Source organism: Xiphophorus couchianus, chromosome 4, assembly GCF_001444195.1.
Source record: "Xiphophorus couchianus chromosome 4, X_couchianus-1.0, whole genome shotgun sequence".
NCBI lineage: Eukaryota > Metazoa > Chordata > Actinopteri > Cyprinodontiformes > Poeciliidae > Xiphophorus > Xiphophorus couchianus.
In genome coordinates this window covers 20,364,744-20,381,333 of record NC_040231.1, presented here as the reverse complement: position 1 = coordinate 20,381,333, position 16,590 = coordinate 20,364,744, and the positions used below count along the sequence as shown (strand labels likewise).

General features: G+C 37.3%; 1 protein-coding gene across 1 annotated transcript; it reads left to right on the top strand.

Annotated features, from left to right (window-relative positions):
* Nucleotides 1-2,756: 2,756 nt before the first annotated feature.
* On the top strand, nucleotides 2,757-7,199 carry LOC114142590 (trace amine-associated receptor 13c). The gene is made up of 2 exons (XM_028013931.1): nucleotides 2,757-3,114; nucleotides 3,251-7,199. Exons 1-2 carry the CDS (start codon nucleotides 2,832-2,834, stop codon nucleotides 4,123-4,125), a joined length of 1,158 nt encoding a protein of 385 aa, XP_027869732.1. The 5' UTR covers nucleotides 2,757-2,831; the 3' UTR covers nucleotides 4,126-7,199.
* The last annotated feature ends 9,391 nt before the right edge of the window (nucleotides 7,200-16,590 follow it).

Below are 16,590 nucleotides of genomic sequence, written 5' to 3'. Positions count from 1 at the left end.
GCAAACTTACAGGGCATGATTCCTGAGAAAAATCTGGTCTATTTTAAGGTCACTTATTTTAACACTAGAAACAAAACATTAGAATTTGTTTTTAAAATCGCACATAAAATTCAAGCTCAGTTGAATCACTCATAAAGTGGATCAATTGTATAAGGAACAACAGGGTTGGATCTCAGTAAAGGTCTGGCAGATGTTACAACAAAAACTTCAGTTTCAAAGCTCAAGGAATGCAGTATGCCCTTTTGCAGATGATTCTTTTTGACCTGGTATCTAACTGTGTTCCCAGTCAGAGATACATCAAGAATGCTCAGAAGTGGCAAGTCTGACAGGGAAACATTTTGTTAATAAAGGTTTTTGTGGCATGAGTGGCTCTTTATTTGCAGAACTGAGACATGAAATGGGCAGAAAGAGAAGGAGGAAACACATGCAACAAACATCAAAGGACAGGGACAATAATTATGAAAATGTTCCTTTAGTTTTTGTACATTTTACATGGTGAAAAATAGTTTCCACTAGTACTGCACTTAGCACTGTAGCATTTGGCAAATAAGGCTGCACCTTTCTATTTGGACAGAATGTACTGAAATATGAATTTCCCTCTGGGCGTAATAAAGTATATTCATTCATTCATTCATTCATTCATTTCCTGCTGAGAACTAGAAAAATAAAATTTTATAGTACAAAGTTAATGCACAATAATTAGATAAATGATGGCAATCTATCCATACTTTGGTATTTGGTATATTTTAAAGTGATGAAAGATGAAAATTTACATTTTATTATAAAAGATTTGCCAGTGTTAAGGACCACAGACACTAGCCAGTAGCTAAAATCTGCAAATAGTTGAATTTCCCTCTAAAACATTCATGATTGTCTATTTTAATAATTCAAGTAAAGAATATAGCTTACAATGCATTAATATACACAATGGAAATCATCTAATATGTAAAGTCCTCCTTTAGTTATTAAGGAGGTGGATAAGGCATAAATCTATTTTTTGTTGTCAGACACAGGAATCACACAAAGTTTGACATATAATGTGTGAGAACTATTTCACATGAAAATAATTTGTTCTAAGAAATTTGCTGTTGGGTGATTTTCTTTTTCTTTTGTATCTATACTACTGTCACAATATTTCTTCTGAAGCCAGTTTTATCACAAACATATGTGGGTAAGACAGAAAATGCAGCTTTCTGTCATAATCGTTTGTTTTATCCCACGAACGTCAAGACAATTATCCATAAGTGAGATTTAGACTGAGCACAGGATTTGGTGGAAGTTAACAAAATATTATCTGTTCTCTGGATTTTTATGAAATACAGAACAGCATGACAGCAAGAGCATATTTCTGTGATTGTTTGAACTCTAATTCTTTAAATAGTTGAGTCTTTAGTAGTTGCTCTTGTGCTCTAAGCCAATCCACAAACATTGCTTTGGTTTTGGCCCTGGTCTGAATATGTCTGCTCCTGTTACTCTGTGTTTTCTTGGACGAGTGTACCCTCCTGCTCTCCAGCCCACTGAACAACACAGATGATGGAAGGACTCGTGTATTTAATTGTCAGCTGTGAAAGACATTTGGTCCTGAACTTGGAGTTTGGGCACTGACAGGATTGATGCCTCAAACTGTGTTAGAGTCAAGGAATAGCAAGTAACCACAATACACAGACAATAAAACCAAGGGGTAACCCTAGACTAGATTATAATTTTTAAATATTTGTTCTTAAACATGTTCCTTTGACAGAAAAGTTAGTCCTTTTCTGTCGTTCTATTGATCTACATATCAAACAAGACAAAAAGACACTGATGTTGTGGCAACAGTAACATACTCAGCCCTGACGCAGCTGAACACTGTGAACTGTAAAAACGGAAGAGCTTTAAAATTTACACTTACTTTAAATACATGGCAGTACATGACATTTCTCAAAATTCACTTTGTTCTCTTTCATGAAGGGAATTTGTTAGGCCAATGTAGCGGATGCTTTTCCACACACCATCATGCAAAGAAGGGAAAAAAGTGTGACAGAAGTTTTAAATTTGGAAATGGTTCATGCCCAGACATAACATAGTAAGAGACCTATTGTTTTTATTATTTCTGTCTTCCGCGAGAACATTTTGTCACCTCCTTAGTTCATGTAAGAAAAAATAATAATTCCCAAGGTGTCAAATCTGTCAGTCACAAGAAGTGGTTTCTCAGACTAATGCTTTGATGCATAAAACAAATAAGAAACTTATCAAAATATTACTTTCAAATAAATTTCTACAGTTTTGTTTTTCTTGCTAAAAGCTTTTTTGAGAGATTCTGAAAGTGCTTTGCCATTTACAACGGATAAATGTAAATGATGTTTGTGTAAACACGTTGTAAAGGACAAGGTGCATTTCTGAGAAAAGTAGTAACAGAAAAAATTGAAGTCACTGTGTGCACTTCACAATAGGTGAAATACTAATTTGTATTTTACAGGTTTGATTTGAAGTTAAGAGGAGAGTTTGTGTCCTTGGACAATCATTACAAACAACTTGATCACATTCAGCGAAGTAGATGTGATGTCAGTAAATCTAGATGCTCTCATGTGACATTTTCTCTTGATATATATTATGCAAATAATGGTAACTATCTGGGCTGTTTGAAAATAAACAAGAAAAATATATAGCTAAAATCGACCACCACATGATTATTACATTATCAAAATCTGGCCAAAAATGAATGACTGAAAATACCTTTTAATGAATTTTTCTTCTGCTATTTCTTTCTAGGAAGGCCAACCACTTTACATCATGGTTTCTTGAGCCGGTTTTCTGCCAACACTTCACAGAGATTATTACCACTCTGGGCCATGACTGAGCTGCTTCCCAACACCAGCATTCCCGTGGGCACAGCAGCTCTTCTGGTGACCTCTGACTGTCCGTTTAACCTGACAGCGACTGCGCAGACGGGACATGGCTCTGGCCAGTCACTTCCACCCCTCTGCACCCTCTGCTGCTGTGGGATGCTCAACCGCACCCTCGCGGTGGCCTTCATGGTCAGCCTGGCGTTTGCTATTGTGGTTGGAAATGTGGTTACTCTGACAGTGTTTGTGCAAACTAGGCAGTCGAGAACACCACAAGGGTACTTGAAAGGTAACTTTGTAGTTTTTTTTCATCTTGTATTTCTTTTTTTTCTCATGAGATAAAGTTGACCAGATGTGATTAAAAGCCAGATTCTCAACCATTTAAACTAAATAATCTTTTTTTTCTTTGTTAATCTTGTTGACAGTGTCTCTGGCCATAGCAGACATGATGGTGGGTGTTGTCGTGGTTCCTTTCTCTGTTTTCACTGAAATCTCTCTGATGGTGACCAGCGCTCCTCCCTTGTGGTACCAGGGTGGTACATCGGCATCCTTCAGTGACATGGAGAGCCCCTGGCAGCCCTGCATGCTGATTGGTCCCGTGTTTGCGGGGTGCACCTTTGTCTCCATCAGCACCATCTTCCTGATGACTCTGGAGCGCAGCGTGGCCATCCTGTGGCCGCTCCACAAAGACGCGCTGGTGACCAGAAGGCGAACATTGCTCCTCATCCTGCTGTCCTGGGCAGCCAGCTTCCTTCTGGCTCTCACCCCTCTCATCTTCAGCAGCAACTTTACTTTGGAGTACAATGAGTGCAGTCGCATGTGTAACTACGCCCCACTGTTGTTTGGAGGCCGACTCCCGCCTGATGCCAACATTTTGCTGCTGTTCCCAGCGTTTGACTTCACACTTCTGGGTGGCACATTAGCAGTTAATGTTGTGTCCTTCACAAGCATTCGCCGATACACCCAAAAACGCAAACTGCTCTCAGAGGGGAGTCTGAGTGACGGAGGGGGAGGAGGAGGATGCTCCCACAGACCATCATTCTCAGACATTAAGGCTGCAAAGACAATCGGCATACTGACATTTGCCTTCACAGCATCCTTCTCTCCCATCGCAGTGTTTGTGCTGGGAAATGTGGTGGGATACACGTGGTGCAACTTTTCTTTTCTCGCCTTCTGGATCCTGACAGGAAACAGCTGCTGTAATGTCATCATCTACAGTGTGAGGGACCACCGCTTCAGGAAAGGTGTGACCCTGCTTTTTCAAAGAGAGCAGTCCCCTCCCCACGGTGAGAAGACCTGAGGACTGTTTTGTTTTAGCAAGCACATTTTTTGTGGCTCTGGTCCAAAATATTAAATGATTGCAATCATGTTATCCAAATGAGGATCAATGTGCGGAGTCGAAGCTTTGCAGAAGGGAGAAAATGTGGAAACAGTCCATGTTTTTTCCAGATCTACTTTGGTCTGGGCAATCATGCAGGTTGGAAGCTTTTACCACAAAGACACGGTTTCAAGTCCAGTTGCAAACAAATCCAGGTGAATCAACCACAGGTCAACGTTTCAGAGTTGTATGAATGTTTCAAGTTGCAGTAACACTTACTCAGCTGAGAATGTAGTGAAATTGAGAAGATCCTAATTTTCAGTTGCAAGTCAGAGTCGAAGATGCCATAATTTTAACTTTCATACATATTCAAAGATTGTAAGAATGCCATTCTTGGTTTTACCATACAGAGACAAAGAAGTTCATCATTATAAATTGCTATTATTTCAGAGGAAATGATACATTTCTTCCTCTGATTGTGATCTCAGTCTAGTCATAAACTAAAGGTGAGTTACTGTTAGGTCACAATGAGGGTGGAAGTGTCCAAAACTGCAGGTCACTGATTGGCCACTGGATGCCAGCTTTGAAAGCAGAAGGAAAATTTATTTGCAGTGAATTTGTTGTTGTTCGTTTGCACTGCCTTGCAAAAACATTACTACATTTTGAAGTTTTCCATGTTTTGTCACACTAAAACCTCAACATCAACATAATTCTGTTCTTATCAAACTTTTTGTTAAAAAGCATCTAAATAATGTGTTGTTGTCTTTGTTTTGAAATTCCTAAATACAATCAAGCACAACCAGTTGCCATCAGAAGTCGCCTAATTGTTAAATACAGTCAATCTGTGTATAATTTAATATCTGTTTAAAACCAGAACTGCATCCATAAAAACTAGACAGATTAATTATAGAATTGAATTGATTTAAAATGTATATGCTGGGTAGTGATCTGAGAGGCAAATGCTTGCTGTAACTGCTGCATAATAGAAATACATGATATCCAATCATTTTTAATAAGATCCCAGACTGACTCAGCTACTTTAAATTTTAGTCATCATGGCTTTATGAAAAACTAATGAAGTCACTCTTTCTCTTTCTGTGGCTTTTAGTGAGCTGTCTGTAAGGGATCCCAGAACAAGTCAATTTTACTAATTCAGTTTAGGCTGATTATGTTAAGACTGGACACTTCTGTTTCCTTTCTGGAAACAGCTAAAAGCAGGAGTGATTTATTTTGGCGTTTTTCTGGGCTGGAGTGAGTCTAACTTGAGTGAAAGAGGTCGGATGTCTTGGTATCAAGTCTTAGTGAGATGGAGCAGGAAATGGTTTGACATATCAGAGCTTCATCTGCAGTAAGTTTGGGTTCTCTCCAATCTGAACAGGAGAAAAGCCAGTTCAGATTTTTAGTCTAACTTCTCCAGTTAGACCAAAAGGCTAACCTCACACTTTTTGGTACATCTGCATTCAAGACATCACCTGCAGTCGTGAGATGTGGATTGGAACTAAAAGAATAAGGAGCATGACACAAGTGGCTGAAATGAATTTCATTGAGTTGTAGGCATGGATCCACCCTAAACATAAGGAGAGGAACTTCATGCTGCTCCTCTTTATCAACAAGAGCCATCGAGCTCTGGAGAGGATAGGGAGAACAAGGGTTTTGTTCTCGTCCTGGATCTGTTATTTCTGCGATCCAGCTACAAAGGCAGCTGGTCAGTATACTCATTTGTCATTTCGCTCTATTTGCAGTGAAAATAGAGCAGTGAAAATTTAAATTTACATTTTTTTGTACAAAGATTTCGTACAAAATAATTTCTCTAGATAATAATATAGTTAGACTACCTGAGAATTTTGCATTTTGTATGACTTTTTGCTAACATACTTCATGATAAAGAGTGATAACTTAGCACTGTTGACTCCCAGAAAGGGGGGGCTACCAGAGGTTTTTCTGTGTGGAGTTTGTACTTTCTGATCCATGCATGAATAGATTCTCTTCGTCCTGCCACCGACAAACATGCATGTTATGTTAAGTGGACACTCTAACTTGCTCCTAGGAGTGCGTGGGCGTGCGTGCATGAGGGCGGGTGTGTGTGTGTGTGTGTGTGTGTGTGTGTGTGTGTGGTTGTTACCTCGCCTCGAGCACATTGGCCACTAGAGACATGCAAGAACCCCCGTATAGCCCTGCATTATATAAGTGGATTTAGAGAATGGAAGGTTGGATGGCATATGGGTATGAAATGGGGTACCAAATGATGAGGGGGCACTTTGCTGCATAAGAGGACAAAAATGGAAGACTAAATGAGAACCTGTTCCACCTATCATCCATATTTGTGCTTATCAAACCATTTCCTGGCTTTACTCTCATGTTTACAGTCAAAAAAAATTTTCATTCTTCTGTAAACAGCTAGGTTCTGAAGTTTTTCAGTAACTAAAATCAACAGCAAAAGTCAAATTATGCGTATTAGACCACTAGACAGCTGAAAGGATTAAACTAAACACAAATACTGTAGATCACAAGCAGGCAGGTCCATGTCCTGAATAAAATTCATGTCCTTACAGATTTATTATTTATTTTTCCACCTCTCAGGCCTTCCTCTGACTTCAGAAATTAACCTTGTATTTATTTTGCTTGTGTGTGGACATTATGCGACTCCCTCTCAATTAAAGTTCATGTTTAGAAATGTTAATTTGACCCTGCTGCGATAATTTAATTTTACTTTTGCAATAATCTGCCTCAGAAGTGCACTTTATGAGCTCCTATGTCAGCCATTAGCATTGTGCCATCATTTAGCGTCATGCCAAACAGGTTTTATTTACGTTTTATAAAACCTTGTTTTTATTGGGATAATAAAACATTATCTGTATATTTATGACTATCTGAATGGGTTACATCACAGATGTGTAGAGTAAGAGTTTATAGACCCTCGTACTGTGCAGCTTGTCTCTTCAGGGTATGATGTATCTGTAACATTAAGCGATTTGTATGATGTCTTGATTGTTGCTGTATTGTAGAGTCTGACTACATGATAAAAGGTATAAATGAGCTCAACGAGGAATCTGAAGAATAAAATTATCTTATTAAACCACAATAACGTATTTACATTGTTTTTGTCTAGAAAATAATGCTTCCAGTGAAACCAAGTGTGTTTATGTTAAAACTATTTTAATAGCTCTGTGGTGAGCCTGTTATTTGTGACTTGGCAATGTGGTGACGACAATATTCTTTATACAAGCCAGCTTTTTTTTTATTTTTATCAAACTTTAAAATAAATGACACCAACATAATCAGTAGCCAGTAAAATGTAAATTCTGTTGAAAGAAAAAGGAAGCTCATGTGTCTTGACAGGCTTTGCAACCACCTTGAAAAATGGACATCTGATTAATAATTAAAGTCAGAAAAAGTGCCTGAAACTCAGATGTGACAGCAACGTCTACAGAACACGGTATGGATAATGTATTAACATTAACATACATCGGCTCCAACCAAAAGCCACGTAGTCCATTCAGGTGTTACTGCCTTTCACATGCAGCTCTGATGCAGGATTTAAAGATTAAAGAATAATTCAGATTTCTGAAGGTCTTCTGTGAAATAGCTGTCAGTATTTTACCTGCAGAAGACAATATTTTATAAAATGCTTGAATAAACAAATGTCCTTGTGAGCTAGTGGATATTTTTTGCACATCTAGGGGTTGGCTGCTCAGAAAGGGTAAGATGGTAATCTTAACATTAATCTTCACAGATGAACGTTCAGCTGAATATAAAAGAAGTAGTAATATTTATTGCAAAATGTTTCAGAAAGTTCAAAAGCAACTTGTAAAAATGCCAATCTCAGTAGATCTCCTCTGATTTGTCATCTTCTGTCTCTTGAACATAAGCAGATTTCCACTGTAGCAACACCTACTGCTTAAAAGCAGAATTGCAGAGAGCATTGTAAGGTTGAGTGAGCAGTATGAAAGGCAACATCAATAATGCTGATTCCAGAGCTCAACCTGCCCAAGTTGCAGCCGTATGAAACAATCTAAACCTCAAAATATATTATTAGTGTGAGCCATAATGATAGTGAGCTTATGCAACACATCTTTGTATCACATCATTGTTTGCTTCATCACTGGTAATATACTTGTTGCACCAATCTGACAGATCAGCTAGGACTGTCCTATGAGCTATATTTAAAAACACCAGATAAAAGTGAATGCCACAGAAATGTGCTTTACATTTGACATTGATATGATGCAGACAATTGAACAGCTACTGGTTAGACAAAGAACAAACACAGGACACAAAGAAGAAGGGGAGAAGCAGACAGGAAGTTCACATCCCAGTTCCTGCTGAGTGGAAAGTGACAAGAACACAACTTCATGGACTGTCCAGCAGAGACACCAACACTCCACCAAAGAAGGACAATCCACTCATATACTCTGATACTTCACACAACCCCTCTTTTGAACCTCTGCACTGTCCCTTTAAGACAATAATTAAATATTAAAACAAGTTGATCTGTATGGTTAAATATAACATTAAAAAAAATCCTTCATTGATTTTTCAATTTCACTCACCCAGAAACACTAAACTCATAGATGGCGTTTATTTTGGGTGAGCGGCACTTATGAAAAGTCAGTGGCAGTATCTATGATTAGGTTGGCAGCTTTTACTGTGGCAAAACTATTTGATGCCTTGATATGGAAACTCTTTTAGTGATAACATTCAAACAGAGCAATATGAATAAAACAATCTTAAAGTGAAGTGAAACATTAAACACTTTGCTTTTAGGCAGCTTTCGAAGTCCATCCATCCATCCATCCATCCATTTTCTGTTCACCCTTGTCCCTAATGGGGTCGGGAGGGTTGCTGGTGCCCATCTCCAGCTACGTTCCGGGCGAGAGGCGGGGTACACCCTGGACAGGTCGCCAGTCTGTCGCAGGGCAACACAGAGACATACAGGACAAACAACCATGCACACACACACACCTAGGGAGAATTTAGAGAAACCAATTGACCTGACAGTCATGTTTTTGGACTGTGGGAGGAAGCCGGAGTACCCGGAGAGAACCCACGCATGCACAGGGAGAACATGCAAACTCCATGCAGAAAGACCCCGGCCGGGAATCGAACCCAGGACCTTCTTGCTGCAAGGCAACAGTGCTACCAACTGCGCCACTGTGCAGCTTTCGAAGTAATTTAGCAAAAAGCTTCCCTTGAAATTATACACAGTGGGTGAATGAAAATGATGTCTTTCAGTCCTAATATTTCAGCACTTGTACGAAAATCTGCTCTGGTTGCCAAAAAATAAGCTATTTTCAAATCTGTTAACCAAAATAAAACAGCTTTGTGGTGCAAACCAAACTATTGTTTTGCATAAACATAAATGCTAAAGAGATACAATAAAATTCAACCTACAGGATTTTGTTGTAGATCAATAAATAACAATACAAGCATTGTTCATTATGCAAAAGGATATTTTATTTACCAGCAAAATGGAGGCGTGTGAGAGGCCAGCTGAGGACACACTGGAGATCTGAGGGAGTGTTTTTCTTTCTCACTGATAATTTGTTATCCTCTAAAGGATAAAGAGTTATTAAACATATAAACAGTACAAACTTGTTAATGTGTTAACACTCTGCAGAAATATATTTTCCTCTCTATAATTTTGATTTTAGGTAATTAATAATCAGTAGCAAACATGGAGAGCCTTTGAGCCTCCAAAAAAACAACAACATGCATTTCAGTGAAACAAGTGTTTGACATCGCAGACAGTCACGTTTTTTGTGAGATTGTAAGCCGCACACAGCAACACAGTAGTTTGTTTTCCAGAAATGTATTTTCTGGAAAATGATTATGTTTGTCAGCATGCAAAGTCTGGCCCTGTCTACGCACTCTTTCCTAGGTTTCATGTTTTTCTTCCGAACATCTGAAAGCAATCGGTGTTTGAATCTGTAATGGACCGACTCAAGCTAACGCCCAAGTACAGTGAAAGCTATGATGAAGTGGACGGAGTTTCCCACCTGAATAATTTGTTTACTGTTTTAATATTGCTATGATTATTATTATTTATTTTATTTTATTTTTTAACTAATATGTTATCTGGTATCTATGTTAAAGAATCTTCAAATATGTGAAACATCTGAGAAGCTGAGATCCAATGAAAAAGACCACAAACACAGTATGGATATTGCAAGTGTGAAATAGTATGCAGAACATAAAACACCAAACTCCAACTCTTACACACTCTCATACAGCCCACAAACACACAGTAGCATGGTACTTTTCATACTGGTAGTACTTCTGCAACAAGGATGCCACAATATAACCACATGGAGGGCAGCAGGTGGGAAAACATCTGAATAAAATACACTATTTATAACATTAACAATATGTTCCATTAAAGCTGCATTGTGTCTTACAGAGTGGAGAATATTAGCTGCGTACAAATAGCAAAAACACTGATTTGCAGGTAAACAAATAAGTGGTTATTTGTTAGTCAGAATAATTTAAATGTGGGCAAATCTCTGGTGATACCGTGAGAGACTGAAATAGTTCAACCAGTTGCAGAGTGGAGCTGAGCTATACTCTCCGTCATGAAGTTCAGGTGCTTAAAAGAACATTTCTGGTTGACAGGTGTTAAAGGTTTCTTCCTCCTTTGTATTATTAACAAGGCATCTAAATTTTTTAGTTTAGACACTCTGTGCCGTTGAACTTGTACCACAACCACACATTCATAGGCACAGAGATGCCTCCAGCAAGAAACACTGTAGATGATAGGTCAGAGAACCTTAGAGCCGCTGCAAGGTTATGCTTTCTTGTTTGTCCTATTTGGGTTTTTTTTAATTCCCTCTCGTTTCATTGTCCCTATGAATTTTTAATTGTCTCCCTAAGCTCTCAAGGCAAAAGATGTGTGTCAGAACCAATAAAGCACAGAGACCACCTGTGGCTGGTATCCGTTTTTGACTCAGCAGAGGAAAGGACAAAGGCAGAGATGGCTCTGAGGGACGACGGAGAGCGGGGAGCTTAGTGATACCGGGCTTTATCCACAGGGGCAACGGCAACCCACATCAGAACCAGGTTTGCAAAAGTAAAGCAAATCCACATGATCTCTTTATCAGCTTCAGACATTCCTCACTCTAATTGTATTGTTTAATATTATTTGCTGTGGGAACCTCCACAGAAAATAAATAGGCAAAATATGTTTCAGCCTTAAAGGGATAGTTCAACATTTTTGAAGCGAGGTTGAGCTAAAAAGCTATTAGAATCTAATTTTATGTCTTAAGTAAAGAACTCTCTGTGTTTCCTCATTTTAGTGTAAAACCATATTAGTTGGAACGTAAAGCTAATGTTTGAATTTGGCCCAGGACAGTGAACTACCACCAGATTGTTGTTAATTAAATTTATCACTGCTTGAGTACAAACAGGAAGAAACACTCTTTTTGCAAACCTCTGATTTCTAAACTGTGCTCATGTTTTGCTGCATGGTGTTTTTAGGCCAAAATTTTCAGATGCCAGTTTATCTGGAAATGAATTTAATCTTCAAAATCTTGCAGTTAACCTCCTTCAAGGAGAAAAGATTTCAAATTTAATTTATTTATTTTATTTTATTTTTTTTTGCTTTTTTGCTTTTTAGAAACTGCTTGTCAGTCAGAAGCAGAAAAATCCCACAGGTCTTTTTGAAAGATTTATTTTTAAAGTCTGCTTACTATTTCAAAATTCGCCTTTTAAAAATATCATAAAGCTATACTCTTTGTTGTGTGTGTGATCTCATCTTGAAAATTTCTCCCTCATTAATATTGTAACTCATTTACTTTTAAAAAATGATGAGCACTAAGTGCAGAAAGCAAAAAATAAACCGTGGGGTTGACATGGTTCATGTTTGCAGTTTGCTTCTGGTGACAGTGCATAGAGCTCTGAAGCTCAGATGAGAATCTGATAAAAAAATTATAACTTCATATTTATCTGCCACAATATTGACTCCCTCTGTTTCAAATTATGTGAGTAATATTATCCATCATAAACTACAGAGACCTCATTGGTGCTTGCTGCCTTGCACCGGCTCCCAGGTCAAGGAAACAGCTGTGGGCACGATGTCAGACCAACCTGGAGACTCTGCTTAAGTTGTCTGCTATAAATACACACACACAGTTCACCCAAAGTCTCTACAATCAGTTCTCTGTTGCACTTAGCTTGAGTGTTTCTATCACTGCAGCCTGTCGTCATGCTGAGAGGTTTCTGCTTTAATATTTATCAGTGGAGTTTTACTCTGTGAAAGGTGTCACCATGACGTCTCTGAAAGTCAGGAGTAACAAACAATACGGACATGTTTATTGTATCTAGTTTAAAAAAAATGTTAAAAACAGTTTCATAATGACAAACTAATGAAGTATTTTCTTCTTTTTTCATGGTATCTAGCAGTACATCCACAGTGAAATCATACCAGCAAACTGCTTATTCTGATTCATTGAGTTGTTTGGGTTTTATTTAATAGTTCCATGTATTTGTGGATTATATATTAAAAAAGCAGCATATTTCTGATGCCTTTCTCTACGCTTGCTTCACGCCATCTTGGGCTGAGCATTGAGTTGAAGTCTCATGTGGCTTTACTGCACGGCTTACAGTCAGGGGCTCACGTTATCAGATCCAGGAATTATATAAAGTTATAATGAGAGATATAATCAAAGCTGAATTATTCCAAAAACTTCTCCAGTAAGTCCTTTACAATTTTTTCCATGTTATGTATATTTTATAAATCACACAGACCATAATGTAAACACAGTAGTAGAATACAATGTTTTAATAATAGTGTAGCCTATATGAAATTAAAATTCAATATCCAGATTTCTGTTCATGAATAAAGATTGTTCTAAAATTCTCTCCAATTTCAAGAATTCTCTCTTTAATGTTTAAAATTTAATTCATGGTAATTAAATAGGGTAATTTCATAGGTCTTTCAATAAGATACATATATATATTCTATCAATAGTCTTTACAAAAAATGTGTTTTGGTGATTAAAATATTGTTTGGAACACAATAGCATTACATTTGATTTTTGTTTACTTATATATACAAATAATCACTTTAACTACATTTTTGCTAAGGTAAACTTTCCATTATAAGTGTGTCAGGTTCTTAAAACCCTGAAACTTTCTAAAAGGTGCTTTCTGCTCTTATCTTGTTTTAATTCTGTATGTGTGCGCAGCCGCCCGTCACTGCTAATGAGTCTTGGCAGGATGGTGTGCGGTCTTAGACTCCGCCTGCCTCCATCACACCTGTGACTTCCTTTAGCCTGAGGCTTCATCCCACTTCCGTAACAACCATCTGCAGATGGACGCTCCTCTGTAGCCTTCAGTCAACCTGCACCGAGGACACGCAGTTCTCCGCCTGGCTCAAGATTTTCTCATAAGAGAAGTGATTTGCACTAAGCTACATTTAGGTAGACTTACATCTTTGTGTGTATTTCTTTTCTTGACATTGAAATATGACTTGAAACAGCAAGTTCCCACTTCTGCATACATTTAAAGTTTTGCTTACGTGATCATTTTAAATATTTACCATTATTCCTATCCAGAAAGGAAACTTTTCCTTCTTAAAAAAAAAACCTGTCCCTAATTTAAATTTGTCATCCTGGTGCTGTAACTTGTTTGTGTCAAGTGTAATGATGTATGAAAGACGAGGAAGGTGTGTTCATTATGAAGCTTCTTACTAATATGGTTGATTCAGAATGGTTAAATATATCATCCTTACCTTTGTTTGACAGAGTCAGATGCAGAAGAACAAACAATCTCAGAGTTTGAAGAAGACCCTTATTGGTGGATAGGGTTTGATTTATTTGAATTCTTTTCTAGAAGCTTTTTTTTGGTGAGCAAATTGTAAAAAAAATCCAACAAACAAATAGTTTGCATGTACGCAAGGAAAATAAGAATTTAGTCAGAACATCTGAGACATTTTAGGCCAGAGTAGCATTAGAGTGTAGAAAAGAAAGCAAAACGGCTGTAGTGTTAATTTGAAAATATGGCTGAGTGCTATTCAGATTATGAAATATAATTTTAGCATATCTATAGTTATGTTAATAATTTACATTTAAATGAGAAGGATAGATTCAAAAAACAAACAAAAAAGTAGTTCTCTGTCATTTCAGCCATTTGCTTTCCATTTTAGAAGCTGCAAATACTTCTTTTGACTTATAAAATATTTATGCCAAAATGCACTGACATACATACAGAGAATGTAAAGGTTCAGCACATGTGTAATCCAGATTTCTATTCTGGGACATATTCAGGAAAATAAGCCCCAAAAAACAATCATAGAAAGATTCCTTGTGTCTTTGACATTTTATAAAACATTGCTTTTTATTTCTATCTTTTACTATTTTATAAATGCTTACATCTTTTAGTATATGGTTAGATCAGTCTCATGTGTGAACAGCATTTTGGTTATATTAAGAATAAATCATCATAAACAACAAATACAGCTCCTTCCTTCTCATAATGTAAAAACATCATATTTACTTCTTGAGTTAAAATGTTTAGCTTTAATCGCATTTTAATTGGTTTCTTCCTGTGACTGTTTTCTATTTATTTGGCCGTTTTCTTAATGTTTGATTGTTGGTCAGAGTTTGATTAAAATCACTAACTTGGAAAGTGACGAGTTTCTGTGCATCATATATCATGTACTCTAAATGTGTTCAATTGGTTCTCATCATCTTTTTCCTCTCAGCAATGTGTAAGATGGTGCACAGTATTAATTAATTTGAAGAGTAAATTTATTCATTGTAATGCAGCACGTATCACTGAGTACTTTTTAAATTTCTGCAATTTAATTTCAGTCTGACTCCTGTGGGTTTTAGGCCCTGCAGACTAATGGTGCATATTTTACTTTCAGGTCAATCACAGCATTTATGTGGGTAAATTGGATCTTGTGCAGTCAAGATAATAAAAAAAGGTCTCTCTGCCTTGAGTTCTTCAATCTCTGCAGTCCTCTGCAGAAATGCAAACCACATTACTGTGTCCATCATCTCTCTTTCAGTCATACCACACTGTTCAGGTGGGAAATTCGAACATTTTGCAGAATAAAATTAGGCTAACGAGCCAATAATCTGCAGTCAAACGCGCAGAGATGTACAACTCCTCAGTCTCAGCAACAAAATAAATTGCAAATATGAGTCAAAATCTCAAAAAAGAATGAAAATGGTAATTTTGTTGTTGTTTCTCTACTTACTAGATTCACTTCTGACCATATAAAATTTAACACAAGCACCATCATTCAATCATTAGATCATGGAAGAGCATTTATGCTGACTTGATGACATGAAGCTGACAGGCTCATAGATGCATCTTAAGGCAGGCAAAAAACCGCTGACAGCACCTGCTGCACTCCCTGTTGCATAATCACCTCTGCATCTATTTTACTGTCCCTTCACATCTCTGAAAACAAGTTTGTTTAAAATATGTGCTAAGAATAAAGTGCTTATGGGCCTCAACTAAAGTGAAGGATCTTTATCTTGAGTGATGACGCCATTCCACAGTGAATATTCAGAAAATGTTTTTCTTCTAAATGTAATGAATTGCCTGATTCTGCTGACTTATTTTCTACTGTCTGTCATATCTTAGTTAGTCATTTTAATCTGAATTTGAATATGTCTACAGCTAATGGAAGCATTTGAAGAGATACTTTCTAAGGACATAGTAAGAAAAACAAGATCAGCGCACAACAGAAAAAAAATTAAACCTATTTACTCTGCGGGACAATATGCTCTGTGGTTGTGGCAGTAGGACAAATTATTAAATAGTTAAAACAATGGCTGTGTGTTTTTATTAAATAGAAGGCTGATTTATTTAGTTTTTGTAAGCTTGTTACGTCTGAACATCACTGCCTTTACAATATCTGGTTTTTTCAACCCATTTAAAATTGTTATAAATTGACATTAAAAGCTGATTTGATTTGGACTTTACTCAATCAAACGTCTCTTATGATTCAAAGTTCTTGAACTTTGAAAAACACTTTAGCGGTAGAGTCCAAGTAGAGAAATTGCAGCCAAGCGAACTGTGAAACTGGATCCAGGGCCAATTTGCATTTTAGCAGATCAGCCCAAGTTTAATAATGTAAAGTGTAGAGTTGTGTCTAAGCCCCCTAAAGGCTTGCATGTTTATTTCAATTAAGAAAAAAGATCTAAATAATTAATCTTGATGAACAGGATTTACATGGAAGCATCCGTGTAAAGAAAAGTTACATGGAAACTCCTACAGGGTTTTCATGATTTAATCCAACTTTGAGAACAAGGCTGCATTGATCTCAAGTGTTTGGCAGTGTAATGCAGACTTCCTCTTGAGAATGAGTGCTGTGTATTTTTTCATGGTTCTGTTGTCTGAGATAAGCCTTCCCCACAGAATGACGCCAACAGAGTTGAAGGCTCAGATTTCTCTGATACTCTTTTGTTGATGGCAACATAGGATGCGTTTTGAAACAAG

Excerpts from the sequence above, each read along its gene's own strand:
- LOC114142590 (XM_028013931.1), top strand. The coding sequence starts at position 2,832 with ATGACTGAGCTGCTTCCCAACACCAGCATTCCCGTGGGCACAGCAGCT. Across the intron at positions 3,115-3,250 it reads ACCACAAGGGTACTTGAAAG|TGTCTCTGGCCATAGCAGAC; the intron begins GTAACTTTGTAG and ends TCTTGTTGACAG.